The sequence below is a fragment of the Neocloeon triangulifer genome, unplaced genomic scaffold (assembly GCF_031216515.1).
Source record: "Neocloeon triangulifer isolate White Clay Creek 2 clone unplaced genomic scaffold, ASM3121651v1 ptg000003l, whole genome shotgun sequence".
Classification (NCBI taxonomy): domain Eukaryota; kingdom Metazoa; phylum Arthropoda; class Insecta; order Ephemeroptera; family Baetidae; genus Neocloeon; species Neocloeon triangulifer.
In genome coordinates, this window is record NW_026775546.1 from 12,081,328 (window position 1) to 12,096,056 (window position 14,729).

Consider the following 14,729-nt stretch of genomic DNA (forward strand, 5'->3'; position numbering starts at 1 on the left):
TTTTACAAATCTTTCATCGCCTGACTACAGCCCCACGCTGAACCAATTTTGATTTTTCCAACGCCAATATTTTTTATTTTTCATTTTGTACAACATGTCTTAGGATTGAAAAGTATCAATCATTCTAAGATAAGGCTGCCATAAGAACCAATGGTATTCGATTTCGCAAATGGTGAATTAATGAATAATTAAGAAGTTTTAAAAAATTGGGAAAATATAACAAGATTCATAGATGTAGGATTAAAAATATAAATAAGTTTCTCTAATTTTATAAAATTGTAAATATTTTCCCTCAAATTCAATAAAAAAAAAAATTAAAATCTCATGATTTCGACTATAATTTGAAAGTGAATTTGCATCAAACGGAGCAACACAATGGAAATCAATTCACTTACCCTACTTCCGGTTCGCGCGTTTGATATTGTATAAACTGGGTTTTTAACCAAAGCGTTCATTGTTCGCTCTTTCCCTGAATCGGTTCGAGGAAACTCCGGCCGCGTCGGGAAGCATGAATGAATCACAAACACACGCGAGAGAGAAATATTTTGCACTACTTCCAACATTCCAACCTTCACCTTCTTTTTCTCGGCGCCAGATCGATCGAAGAACGGAACTGTCTTGCAAAATTATTAAATAGCAGACAGCGAAAAGAAACAAGTTTATAAACATCATCTCGCGATAATGCGTTTGCAGAATACGTGCGGTGATTCAGGTACAGAGCGCACATGTTAAGATGCCTTAAGTAGGGAAGCGGTTTCTTTGAATGAATGGACAGAATAAGAAGGGATTCCTGGAATTTAAAATTATTTTTGGTAAATAATTGACATTTATTTTACGAAGTCTTGGAAATGAAAACTATTTTGCAAGAGATGAGATTTGCTTTATACAGTGCTTAACATTAATTTTGGATAAAATTGGCATTTCTGGTTTTGTTGGCAAATTACATACACGAGAAATATTAATTTTCTTGCTTCAATAGTTTTGTTTATTTGTGATTTTTTGAAGGCTTTTATAAAAACAAATTTGGTGGTTTTGGTTGATATTTTGTCAAATAATGAAACTTTCATTTGAATAAAAAAGGTGTCTTTTGTAAATAGGTTAAAAATATAAGTAAATTTAAATGTTTTTGAAAAAAAGTGGTAAAAACTTCCAATTGTCTTCCAATAATTGTAAAATTTGAAGTCTATTGTTGCAAGGATTTGATTTGAACATGCTTATAAGGAGTCCCTTAAAAATGACAGAACCAAAAACAGAGTAATTTTAATTTCACACATTTAGCTACATTGAAAAGAGAGCCGATTTACACATCGTGATGAAATTGTAAAAGTTTGAATTTAAATCAAAATTTAAAAGGATTTTGTAGCATCTCATTTGCAAAGACTTATTCTATCCTTTAAATCACCTTTTTTAATTCACATGAAAATGACTGGAATAAAAACCGGCATTTTTAGGTAGAATTACATTTGCCGCTGTTATTTCGGAGAAGAATAATCAAATTGTAATCCATTGTAAATTTGAAGCGTCAATTAGCGTTGTTACGGGAGGAGAAAAGTTGAGGGTGCAAAAAGGGTTGATTTTCAGGCGAAAAATCGAGTCTCAATGCACGGAGGGTGCGCGCGATTCCGAGTAGCGAGTTAATGAATGAATGCAAGTTCCTGGAAGGGGTGCGCGGGCCGGCCACCTGTTGGTGCACCCCCCTGCAGCTATAAAGGAGGCGGCGGCGGCGGCCGAGGCGATCACTCGCTCGCAAGAGGCCGCTGCTCTCTGTCGGCGCGTTCGGTCCGCCCGCCCAACCAAAGCACACTCGCAGCTCGCTCGCCAACAATGCAGCGCCAGTGATGCATTGTTGGTGCGTCCTGCTGGTGGTGGTGGTGAGCGGAGGCTTCGGCGTGCAGGCCTTCCACGACCCCCAGCATCAACGACTCAAGAAGAGGCTGCTCGCCGGGCTCGGATTCCAAACACAGCCCGACGTCGCAAAGGTTCGTCTTTCAATTTTTTCCTTCCTTATTCTGGCGTTAATTTTCTTTCTTCATTTGCAAAATTAACACCTTTCAACTTTATCCAAACATTTGTTTGTAAATTACATAAAGGTTGAGCGAAACTGACACACTTTTGATTTATGGAGAAAAAAAACCGGTTCAATGATGAAACTATTTTGACCAACTTTTCCCTTTCTTATTTTATAAATTTAATCTTATTTTCGATCTGCTTTTTTATGCAAATCGTCATTATTTGTACAAAATATGTTTTTCTCTCGCTGTACGGTGCCCATATTCCAATTACACAACCGCCGCAACAAGCAGAATCCGCTCGAGATCAATGGTCAAGAGAAGCAATCTATCGGCACGTCATTCTCGCTCTCTACTCAATTTTTTGATTCCTTTATCGCTGCACTGCACATTTCGGCCCAAAACCAACAATGCCAAGCCTTCTAATTGGCGTATCGACGCGTGAAAGGAGTACTATTAATTATCAGTTTCCCTCTCGCACGTTAGCTGGGAAATTTTCAATAAGCACTCGATTTAATCAGCTTGAAAAAAATTGTTATTGATCTGCATTAACACGCCTCAATTTCATTCTTACTAAAAATCACTTATAATTAATCAATTTTAATTATTTTTTTAAAATAAAACTTGAATAATTTGTAAAAGTTAATTAAAACCTATGAAAATTCTAAAATAGTTTTTAAAAATATAAAAATAAATTTTCTATTATTTTGGTATTAAAAAATCTTGTTAATTTTTCAAAATTAAATTAAATTACCTTGAGAAAGTGTTCTAGTGATCTAGTACAATTGCAGTAGGCCAAGGATGAAATTGGTTTTAAATCGCTTTTCAATTGATCATTCCAAGAATCTTTACATTGATAAGAGCAGGAGATTAACATATAATCTCTCAAAATTTTTAAATCTTATAAAAAAAAGTAGTGATAATTGAGATTAAGCGTAGTTCACAAATGAAATAGAAGTGAGACTGCCCCAATTTTTTTGTGTCCTTTTTTCTCCGAAGGTCGCCCTTGGTGTGCGCAAAAAATGTCACTCTCGGCAGATCCTTTTCACTTTTGAGGTTCAGATTTATTTGACGCGCGCGGAATTCTTTCTTCGTTTTATTGCGGTGTCGCACGTTTTATTTTATTAAAAAAAGTTGCGAGAGAGAGAATAACCGGACATGATTAGCATAGAAATAATTCAAGCTGCCCATCCGGGAGGAGTTTTCAAGCATAATCTGCTTTTTTCGCGTGCAGACAGAGAAATATGAAAAGGATATGAGAGCAGAAATTATTACAGTCAGGGAATTCCCGGCAGCTTTTCACTCTCTCTCGGAGCGTGAAATCGGCGCGCGATCAGCCTGAAAATAAAATTTAAACGAGATGCACATCGCAGGTGAAATTCCGCAGGAAATACCAACTTGTCAGATACATAATTGTTGCTCTCCTTTTTTTCCAAATTGGCCTGGGCCAATTACAATTTCAAAGAGCGCGCCGCTGATTAATATATAAACTCATTTTCCCCTGCTTTTGTAACGAGCGGGATTTTCAGATTGAGAGAGTGTAACCGTTTTTCTTGGAAAATGGACCGCACATCTTGTATACAGCCGGATTTGGCTTCTTGCGGTTGCGGATCATTTTTTCTACTCCGCGGTTTTGGCTTTCGTGCGTTTAATAAATGAATATTTCAACAGAAGGAAAATATGTTCAGTTTTCCTTTTGCATGTTTCATTTAAAATGTTTTTTTTCTTTATTTCTGAGAAGCACTTTTTTCAAACGAATCGATATTTTTTTCTGCATTTTATTAAATTTATTATTGAACTAAACAAAAATTATTTAGAGAGAATTAATTGTAGAAGAAATTATTACAGGGTTTCCTCAATTATATGGATTTTTCGTGTTAGGAATTTTGAGTTCGTTAGCTCCTCTTCAATATCAGAAAGAGTTTCTCAATATTTTCGTAATTTGATGCGTTTTTTAAGACAAATTTAAAACATAAACTAATAAAACTCGTTACAAATATTTAGGTAGGAATTTTTATCTTATTTGAATTCAAATTTAATTTTCTCAATTACTTTTGTGCAGATTTTTTTCCGCACATTGTATAGTTTTAATTTATTTATATGATTTTATCTTCTTTTGAAATTATCCATAAACTCCAAAACTTGATCAATTTCAAGCCACTTTTTTTCCTTGATCGAACTAGATAGTTAATTGATGATGTTGTTGCAGATGAACGTGAGCCGCGAAGAGTACGAACGCATGTACCGCGTGTATTTGCAAAGCGTTGAGAAGCAAAGACTGCAAGAAGAGGCCCATCAGGCCCAGCCTCCCCAAACCTTCCACAGCATTCAAAACGAGCCCAGCAGTGGTGAGTCCCTTTTTTAAATAAAAAAAAACACTCGATTTTCCTTGAGACGATTTCGCTCGGCGCGGGTTCAAAAGTTATCGCGCATAAGTGACTGTTAAAGATGGTCGTAAAATCATCTCGCATTTAATATGCAGCGCATCCGAAACGATAATTTTAATCGCTGGCAATTCGTTGAGCAATTAGCATGTACATGATATTTATGATCTCGAAACGCAGACCTTGTGATGCTGACGCGATGCATAATTTATTCAAATAAGTTTGAATTAAGAAATTATTTTAAATAAAAAAGGAAAAAAGTAAAATTATTTGTATTTTAGAAAAGTAAACATACAATTTATTTTTTTTTTAATTAATTGGAAATTCTGTTTTGCTGATTTAAAATTTTTTCACTTATTTAATGATTGAATTCTAAAGCAAAATGTATCTGATATTGCTTTAGTATTAACAAAAATAATACTTAAAATATAAACAATTTATTAAATATTTTCGAAAACTTTTCAAATTTAAATTTAATATAAAATTTGTGTGTAATTAAAGCAGATTTTTGTTAATTAGCTTCGGTTTTTCCGCGAAAACTAGTGGAGTTCATAAAGAGGCAGTCATTGAACAGATGAGCGGGGCCGGAACGCAAATATTTCTCAATGGCTGGCATATCAAAAGAGCAGCCGGCCGCTCGTAAAGTGGCGAAGCGATCAAATCTGGCGCGCGCGAGTGCGAAGAATTTTTATTGGCGCGTTCCGCGAGAGATGAAATTCCTGCTCTCGCTAATAAATTGACCACCCCATTAGAAAAACAAACGTGTGCAAAGAGGCAAGAGCTGTTGTCCGTGGGGGTGCATTCAATAATTCAGGGGGAAAAGAAAAGAAAGCGGTTTATTTCGGGGCGGCCCGCGCATCATCTGCAAACTACGCAAGGCGCCGAAATAGACAAAGGCCGCTGCCGCTCCCGGACTACCCTAATTGGCATTAATGCCAAAATCATTAACTAGACCAAGTTTAAGGCTTTGCCATATTTTTAAAATTAATTTAAACTATTAAATAAAAAACAAATCGATTATGTAACAGCATAAAATTTAATTTAAAAAAATTCAACTTTAACTGATGCAAATCAAAAGAATATTTTGTTTTGTCTTTTTTTTTGACAATTACTTGTAAGTACAATATTAATGAGAGCAGATCACCACTGGCTATTAAGTATTAAATTTTATTTTTAAATTAATTAAAACAAAATTAGTGATTTTTTTGATTAAAGTTCACGTATATATGTTAAAAGAAAAGAAACACTCTCTTAGTAATTTTTGAAACTTATTGAAGATTTCGCATGAATTGGAATGAATCAAAACGCGTCCTGCTTGATCATAATCAATGATGCTCTTTTTAGTTTCATCAATAACTTTGATGTCGATTCCAAGAAAACACTGAATTTTTTACGGAATTTTCTCAAATGGAAAAACTTGATTTTAAGTTGATTAATATTTGATTTAAAATATTGTAAGTAAATATCTTTCTCGGAGATTTAAATGGGAATCGTCAATTTCAATTTAGATTCTTCGTCATTCAATTTGTGTCATTTCGTTACAAACTAACTGGACCAATGATTAAGAAGCCAAAACAAATGTTTTATTTTTTCACTCGAAAGTGAAATAAACAAATGCGTCAAGATTTTCAAACGGTTGACGTCACTAATTCCTAGAAGTTTATCGATGCCGGTGCATAAACCAAATCTAAAGACATGCACACACGAAAAAAGGGGTGAATAAAAGAAAAAGAAGCGTCGATTTGCATAAATAATGCGCGCGAGCCGCGATTGTTGTGGCGCCAAAAATAGCGTCACGCTCATTGAGGCGCTTCTAAAAATAGCGGCGCACGCAAATTGATAAAATTAGCCCCGCTTTGAGAGACTCTGAGATTATAAATGATGAGAAATGGATATAAAAATTCCGCGGGCGGAAATAGCCCGCGTGGAGGAATTCCGAGCGGCGCGCGCTGACAGCTTGATTTGCGCTCTAATCGCCGAATTATGTTTCAACATGTGTTTCGCGCGGCGCCGCGTGCTTAACACACTTTCCAACAGACTCACCCACCACGTGAGATCTTGGATTGACGCCACCGCCGCCCAGTTCATTTCGCATTCGCCGCCTTTTATGGAATTCCGCGCCTCATTGACCAATTTCCTCTTCAAAAAAGAGACAAACAACATTTTTATCTTAACGATCGCACTTCAAAACGCGATTGATTCACTTTTAGAAATCTCAAATTTTATTATAAAATATTGAAGACCTTTGTATAAATTCAATTTTTAATATTTCCTACATTAATCAGAAGCTATAAATCACTATAAATATGAATTATGACGCTTCAAAAGTGACAATTTGAAAGAAAAATTAAATTCATCATGTTACAAAATAGCTTTTTAAAAACTTGATTCTGTACTTTCAATTGATCTATGATTTGGGCAAGATTTTGTTTAATTTATTATTTTATTTCTCAAACCCGCCCTGACCAAAATTGATAAAAATTACATCCAAACTAGTTCATATCACCCTAATGAAGTTGGCAAAATAAAATCAATGGGTTTGCTTCACATTAATTATGTACAATGACTTTATAAAAACCGGTTCAAAAATCATTTTTCTCAGTGCATATCCATGAGCTCCCAGTTAATTCAAATAAATATGTACTTCTAAAATTTATTTTGATTTCATTTAAATTTAAATTATCATAAAATGAACAAATTATTTCCCATTTCCGAGACAGACCAGTCGAGATAATTATGAATGTGTCTCGGCAAGATCCGTTTTATTCATGAATTACAAGTTGCAGCGAGCTAAGCGTGAATAATGGCTTTGATTATACGGCCGGAATGTTTCTTTCTTTTTATTGTCCGACCCGCGCAACTGACCCTGCGCTGCCGTTGCGCGATAAACATCTCTTTCGTTTTTTGTGCATCTCGGCTTATCTTGTTGCTTTTGACGCAAACCGATGCACATGCGGAAAATAACTCGCATTTCCGAACCAACGCGTCACTCATTCAAACGACCTAGCTCTGATTGTAAATGCAAGTAAACCAACCCTGGAAGTTTAATTTTTTTCTAAACTTCCGCGTCGAGGGAGACGCGCGGGAGGTCGCGTTCTTTCCAAGCGGACTTTCCTCGTCATGTTAAAAAAGGATCGCATCAAATGCTGCATAATGCAAAGTAATGCTTGCCAGAGGTTAGGCAACCGGTCGGTCAGACGTGGCGAGCCGGTTGCATATTCAGTGGAAACGTCCAGTGAAAAATAAATGCTTTAGAATCTTTCCAAAATTTTAAATAATAGTTCATATTTAAATTTTCTTTTCAACGATAAAAATTAATTTTGCTTAAATAATGAGAAAAACAAAAAAATTAATAAAAATAGGTGATTATTTTCGTGTCTTTAAGGTAAAGTGATTATTAGGTGTATTAATTAAACGGAAAAAATAATGTCCAATTTAAATATATTAATAGCTCACTAATTTAAAGTAAAATAAAAATTGAAGAGAAGAAAACTCTCAAGGAAAATCGAAAGTATTTAAAAAAAATATATATATATATCTAAATAAAATTTATTTCAATTGATTTTTATTTTTTTTATTTTTGCTTTTGCAGCTCCGAGTGAGGTGGCGGGGAGCGAGGGTGTGCTGACGAGGGACGTGGACAGTTGGTGGTTGTACTTTCCGGTGCACCGAGAATTGAGTTGGCACGGCGTGGAGACGGCGGTGGTGCGCTTTGTGGTGCAGCAACACAGACAGCGGGCGCGGCGGCGGAAAACGCTGGTGCTGCGGCTGTTCAGGGTGGTGCCAGGGGGCGACGACCTGCTGCTGGACGAACGGCAGGTCGACCCTCCAGGGGGCAGCCGCTGGCTCGAGCTGGACGCGGCCGCAGCGGTCCACGCCTGGCTCGACCAGCCCCACACCAATCTAGGACTGAAAATCCAGTGCAAAGGCTGCAGGCTCAGCGGGGCCAACATTGATACTCAGGTAAATATATCAAATTTAATTTTCAATTAAAAAAAAAAATTATGTCACAAAATAATTACAAAATTTGTAGGAAATTGAAAATAATTTAAAAATTATTTTCAATTAAAAATTACGAAATTGTATTGCTCATATTTATTTATATTCCACTCAGAAAAACTCTCATCAAAATTTATATATATTTAAAATCATGTATGAGAAGAGTTGCTGGTCACTCACATACTCAAGTTGGAAAGTTTCAATTTCATAATTCATTTTGTACAGCAAAAGTGAAAAAAAAGAATAAGCTTTTTCATGAGGATTATTTTATTATTAATTATTGTATCAAATTTTGAGAATTTTATTGAAACTTAAATTGTTTTATAATTTTAGGAGAGACCAGCAAACAGCTCTGACGGCGCTGTTCTGAACGTCCTTGCCTCAAAATTCGCCTCTTCACACTCAAGACAGCGAAGGGCGGTGTGGAACCCAAAAAAAATCAGAGGGACGCCGTGCAAAGGAAATAAAAATCAATGCTGCAGGCACAGCATGGAGGTACGTTCGTCCTTAATTTACAGTCTTAATTATAACAAAATACTTTCTATATGCATATTATTTATTTGAAAATTCTATTAAATTTGATTTTTTCACAAAATTTGACCATTTTTTCTGAACTTTCAATCAGTTCATTTAATCTACATGATTCTTGAAGTCATCTATAAACCGCTGAAATTAGGCAACAACCTGTAAAAAGACCTAAAATTTATAAGATTGTTTTATCTACATGGCGCTTTTGAATAGATGCAAACCCATCGTGAAATTTCTATCCACTTAAATGTAACTAGTGAGATTTCCAGCGGTTTTGAACAACAGAATTAACAGTACTAGCTTTTTCTACTGCAATTTTATTGAATTGGAAGTATTTAAATATTTGAATTTGTCTTACTTTTTAATTCTGTTTTTTATTCTTTGTTTAGAAATTTTTTTTTACTAATGAAAAGACCATCTGCTTCACAGCACTTTACTAACAAAAATCAAATTATTATTGAAGAAAAATCTCATTTTTTTGGAAATTTTGGAGACACTTTTATATAAAATCAAAGTGAAAATGTGCGTGTGAAATTAAATTTGAATGTTTGGTTTGCAGGTGGTGTTCAAAGACTTTGCAGACTTCAACTATGTGATCCAGCCGGCCAAGTTCGACGCGGGCGTATGTCGGGGCCGGTGCTCGCACAAGCAGCACACGTCGTACCACGCGTACTTCCAAAGTCTGATTTGGCGGCAGGACCGGTCGAGGGCGCCGCGTCTCTGCTGCGCGCCCCACAAGCTGCGCAGTCTGGAGATGCTGGTGCTGGACCCCGACGACCACTCCAAGCTCAAGATGGTCAACTACAAGGACATGGAGGTCGTCAACTGCGGCTGCAGCTGAACAATCTGCAAGCAAAAAGACTGAGACTTTTAAAAAAGCGAGAACACTCGAGAGTGCAAAAACCAAAAATTTAGAATTACGCGACGGAAATCAATCTCTATTTCTCATGTGCTGTGTGCGTCGTTGATAAGTAGTGAGCTGTCGACCGAGGAAATCTCTCACACTCTCTAATAAGGTGTAAAAAAAACTATAATTATACACGTTTGTAAATATAAAAGTGATACATTGGAAACGAATTTCTGGCTGCACTCCCTCATATCAATGTGTATTTCTACCTCCGAGCACTCTGCAAAAACTTTTAAGAAATAATTTAGTCAGAAAATTGCACGCTGAAGATGTTTTTAAGGTAATTGTGTCCAAAGCTTAAAAATGAATGAAAATTCAAACTACGTAAAATCCTTTCTGATTTAATTTAATTTTCATTTTTTTTTTGCATTCAAAGTTTTGGGCAAAACCACCTTAAGCTCTGCGATTAGGTTTTTGATGGTCTTGATTGTTTATATCGTAACAACTCTCACTAAATGTACTGGAAACACCACATTATACATTAGCAGCATTTTTCATGGCAAAATCATGCTTAGATCTTCAAAAGCAATACAATTTACATACAAACACAAAACTTTTGATTTTACTGCATTTCTTACTGTTATTTAACTGCTGTGTGAAGAGAGAAGGTGGAATTGCGTTTTGTGTCCTCTTAATTGATATTATCTATATTCATATATTTATTTATTGTATAAAATTTAAAAAAAAAATGCAAGCTGGGTGTGTATTGTGTTCGTCTTAATTAAGTTGTTGACTCAGGAAAATGCAAATTTGTTTATTTATAAAGAGAGAGAGACGAATAAATTACATTTTTAAGTTCCTATAACGCTCCGTGTTTTCATTTCTGAGTGAAATGTTTTTCCTTCAAACCCTCATCAAATTAAACTGCAGGCACAATTACGTACTTCCGGTTAAACTGGACGAGACTGACAAAAAGGATTGATAACAAAGCTCCCCTCTTAAAAAAAAAAAAACTCCAAAAGGTTGCGACGACCACAAAAGGTGCCATGTGGAAGCACTCTTTGTTTGTAATATTTCTGCTTTTTAACGTCACTCTTTGGATTGCCGAAGTCCAATTTGAGTTTATTGATTTCACAGTGTATAGCAAAATTTTGAGTAGGTTTCATAATCAAGATGTTGCACCTCCGCCGAGCAATCAAACACAAGTACAGGTAAAATTCATTTTTATTAAAATTAAAAAAAATGTTGAAAAGGAAACAAATCCAAAATTTAAATATTTATAAAGAATAATTATTTATTATTAAACAACTTCATATTTTATTTTAAGGAAGTCTTTGTGCAAAAATTAAAATAAAAAACGTCAATTCTATGCAACAAAAGTTTAATTTCGAGTCATGATTCTACCATAATTATTGTAAAAAAATTATTCAGAAGTTTAATTAAAACTGTTTATTACTATTTTGTACGTTAAAAAAACTAATAATTTTAGGAAAAAATATACAATTATTTTAAAAAGTTTCGAATATAATTTATTGTTATAAAAACGTAATTTTAATATTTGATTTTATTCTCTTTTTAACATTTTGAAATCGTGAGATTTTAACTATTTCTCTCCATCTTGGTAAAATATTTTAATTTCATCTTTTGTAAAAATAATTTACACTTTTTCCCAATTTCAGACGACAACAGTCGCGGGCGTCACTTTCAAGAAGCGCGCGTGTCCTTGGGGGCCGATCGTGACCTCCGAGGCTGGCGACGGACGAATGGCGAACCGGATTTGGGAATACCTGGGCACGTGGGGTCTGGCCAAGTTCCTGGGTCGGCAGGCGTTCGTGCCCAAGGTGACCTTTGACTGGCTGCTGCCCATTTTCCCCGACCTCGATCTGCCCATCTATGAGGAAATCAAACATTGCAACCTGAGTCTGCAGCGAATCAGGGAGGTCGACTCGCTGGACACGTTGAAGGAGCGCGTCCAGGGTCAGCACCTGATTTTCGAAAAGTGGTACGTCCTGCCCAGGGTGGTGCTGCCCTACCTGGACGAGGCGCGAAAACTGTTCCGCTTCGCCGACGACCTCGTCCTCAAAGTCAACCAAACCATCAGGGCCGTCGGTGGTGAGGGCCGCGTCCTGGTCGCCGTCCACGTGAGGAGGACCGACTACATTGGCTTTTTGGTCAATCGCTACCATTTGACCATCGCCAACAAATTCTATTATTTGGTGAGAACTTGGAAATTTAGCAAAAATTATTATAAATAAATCTATAAAAGAGGAATAAAATAAAAATGTAAAATTTCAATAAAATTATTTTATAGAATAAAATGTTGTAAAAGGACGAATCCAGATGCCTTCAAATCTATTAAATCGATATTTTTTAGTTAATTAATTTTTATTTTAAAAAATATAGTTTTTTAAGTTTGCATAAATCATTAGAATTTAATTTTACTAGAAGAAAGTTTAACAAAGTTTAGAAAAAATGGTCAGTAAAACTGTGAATTAATTATATTTTTCGTCACTATAGGATGCGATGGACTGGTTCCGAAAAAACATTGGAGGAAAATTGCTCTTCCTGATTGTGAGTGATGACCCGCCGTGGTGCGAATTGAACTTGCTGGGCCAGGAGGACGTCGTGATGGCGTCCAAGGACACTTACCACGACCTGGCCCTGCTCACCTTGGCCGACCACAACATCATCGACTACGGCACTTACGGCGCCTTCGCAGGTCTTATGACCAAAGGTCACACGGTCACTCTGTTTTCCATCGACTTCGACCAGGTCATGGCCAAGTACAAGAACTGGCACGTCATGGACGAAAGAAAATATATGACCAAATTGCAATAAAACAAATAATATAATTTTCATTCTCATAGTTCATTGCGAATTATTTAAAAAAATATTATTTTTAATTATTTTCCTCTCTTGTATGATTTAAACTGAGAAATATCGGATGTGAGTATAAAATTATGTATATTTGGGTAGTAAATTAATGCACTTTGCAGTTAATTATTTTATTGGAAGAAAAAAAAACAAGAAAATATGTCCTTTTTTGCAGATTAATTTATTATTGTTTCCAGCCTCACATAAATGTCAAAAAACATCGATGAGAAATATACAAATTACACATTTTATTTGGAAAATTCTGACCAAAATTTTAAACACAACAAAATATGAAAATCAAGTCGACCCTTCGCTTCTTTAAAATTAATTAAGGCACCGAAGTTTGATTGGAAGGTAAAGATGCACGCTTTATTCAACTTGTTAACTTTTGGTTTCCCAGTAAGATAAATTTTTATTTCGTTAAAGTTCAAAGAGAAATAAAAAAGTTTTACCGATCCTATTGGCCACAATAAAAAAAACTGAGAAAATTAAGAAACCAAAAGTTGGGAGGCCAAGAAGGTTGAAATGTGGACTTTTACCAATTTTTGCACCTTTTAAATTTGGCAAATATTGGTACCCTTTAAAGAAGCGATTGGGGGCAAAAAGAAATAATGCTTTTAACATCAATAGAAACATCAATGCATAGTTCAATTCTCATTATCTTTGACTAATTATTTGGGCTAAAATATTGTTGTATAACATGTCAAGTTGTGATCAGAACTTTGAACCCCAGAAGAATCAATTGAAATTTCTTTTAATTTCTCAAGACTTTGATTCAATTTTTGACAATATTCCGCATTTTTTAACGATGAAAAAGTAACATGATTTATTTATTTTCGTTTTTGAATAAATTCATGTATTAAATTTATAATTTTTCAAATAATATTAATTGAGATTGTTGTCGACTTGGTGCGGCTTGACGAATGTGGCCTTCTTGGAGGGTCTGTCGAGGCAGACGCAGCCGACGGGCGCCACCTCCTGCGTGGGCAGCATTATGTTGTTGGAGGCGAGGCGGAGGACGTCGACGGTGCCGAGGACGGTGGTGCACGACGAGCCGCCGAACAAGTGGCACTGACGGCCCTCGCAGGAGCACTGCACGTGCACCAGCAGCCGCGGCCACCGCGACTCGTCCGAAGACACGCTCAGCCGCGTCCCGCACTTTTCGCTCCCTTTTTCGAACTCGCTCTGTAAAAATTTAAACATTCGTCACAATTCCTCTCCTTTCATATCATATTAAAAGATCAATTAGTAATTATATATAATATTTAAATTATTATAAAATTTATTCCTACAAGTTTAAACTGTTACTGGAACCACATTAGTGAGCGACAATGTGCAACAAAACTAGGCTTTGAAAAACATTGAATAAATAATTTTGGATTTTAATATGGAATTAATTAATTTTAATACTAATTACTACCTCATAAAATTGATTACTTATTTGAATGAAGAAATTAAAGGCAACATAGTAAATTTTATTTAACTTATAAAGAATTTGATACAGAAAATAATCTCTTTGAAATATGTATTTTATTGCTAAAAAAAGGCTTCACATTGAAAACCTTTTTTTGTCAGTATAAATGCATAGATTTATTATCATAATATTTTTTTTTTTTTGCAATGATTTATTTTATCTACGTTTCTTTAATTTTGTTTCTATTACTCTAGTTTACATGAAGTCTGAATCAGAAATGGCAAAAATACAGATTATTTTAATTTTGTAAACCAATACTGATTTTTTTTTTTTTAAATAGAAAAAGTGAATAACTGACCATGAGCTTGTGGGCCGTCTCCCTGTTGGACTTGGCCTGCAGGAGGAGGAGGAGGAAGGTGGCCGAGGCGGATCTGCACTCGTCGGCTTTGGCCTCTGCGACGGCGGACGACTTGGCGGCCAGTTGGACGGCCAGCCAGGGGATGTGCGGGTGGTCGACCGAGTGCGGCCGGACGAGGGCGGCCGCCAGAAGTCCCGCCAGCAGCGCGGCTGCCAACATTGTGGTGGCCTGGGCGCCTCGGGCCGCCCTTTTAAGGGATGTCGCCACCCTTGCGTGGGCTCGGATTATCCCCCGGCCTGCTCAAGAAGATTTCCTT

At 36.0% G+C, this 14,729-nt stretch overlaps 3 protein-coding genes across 3 annotated transcripts; 2 read left to right on the forward strand and 1 right to left on the reverse strand.

The window, feature by feature from the left end:
• The first annotated feature begins 1,753 nt into the window (after window positions 1-1,753).
• Window positions 1,754-10,624, forward strand: LOC132192521 (bone morphogenetic protein 4). The gene is made up of 5 exons (XM_059612517.1): window positions 1,754-1,979; window positions 4,219-4,357; window positions 7,986-8,356; window positions 8,726-8,887; window positions 9,480-10,624. Exons 1-5 carry the CDS (start codon window positions 1,839-1,841, stop codon window positions 9,759-9,761), a joined length of 1,095 nt encoding a protein of 364 aa, XP_059468500.1. The 5' UTR covers window positions 1,754-1,838; the 3' UTR covers window positions 9,762-10,624.
• A 209-nt stretch (window positions 10,625-10,833) lies between these two features.
• On the forward strand, window positions 10,834-12,605 carry LOC132205825 (galactoside 2-alpha-L-fucosyltransferase SEC1-like). The gene is made up of 3 exons (XM_059635140.1): window positions 10,834-10,978; window positions 11,447-11,983; window positions 12,285-12,605. Exons 2-3 carry the CDS (start codon window positions 11,531-11,533, stop codon window positions 12,603-12,605), a joined length of 774 nt encoding a protein of 257 aa, XP_059491123.1. The 5' UTR covers window positions 10,834-10,978; window positions 11,447-11,530.
• A 921-nt stretch (window positions 12,606-13,526) lies between these two features.
• Window positions 13,527-14,703, reverse strand: LOC132205826 (uncharacterized). Its single transcript, XM_059635141.1, has 2 exons — window positions 14,414-14,703; window positions 13,527-13,826 (listed from the first exon to the last, which is right to left on the reverse strand). The coding sequence occupies exons 1-2, from the start codon at window positions 14,630-14,632 to the stop codon at window positions 13,527-13,529; spliced, it is 519 nt and encodes a 172-aa protein (XP_059491124.1). The 5' UTR covers window positions 14,633-14,703.
• Between the last annotated feature and the right edge of the window lie 26 nt (window positions 14,704-14,729).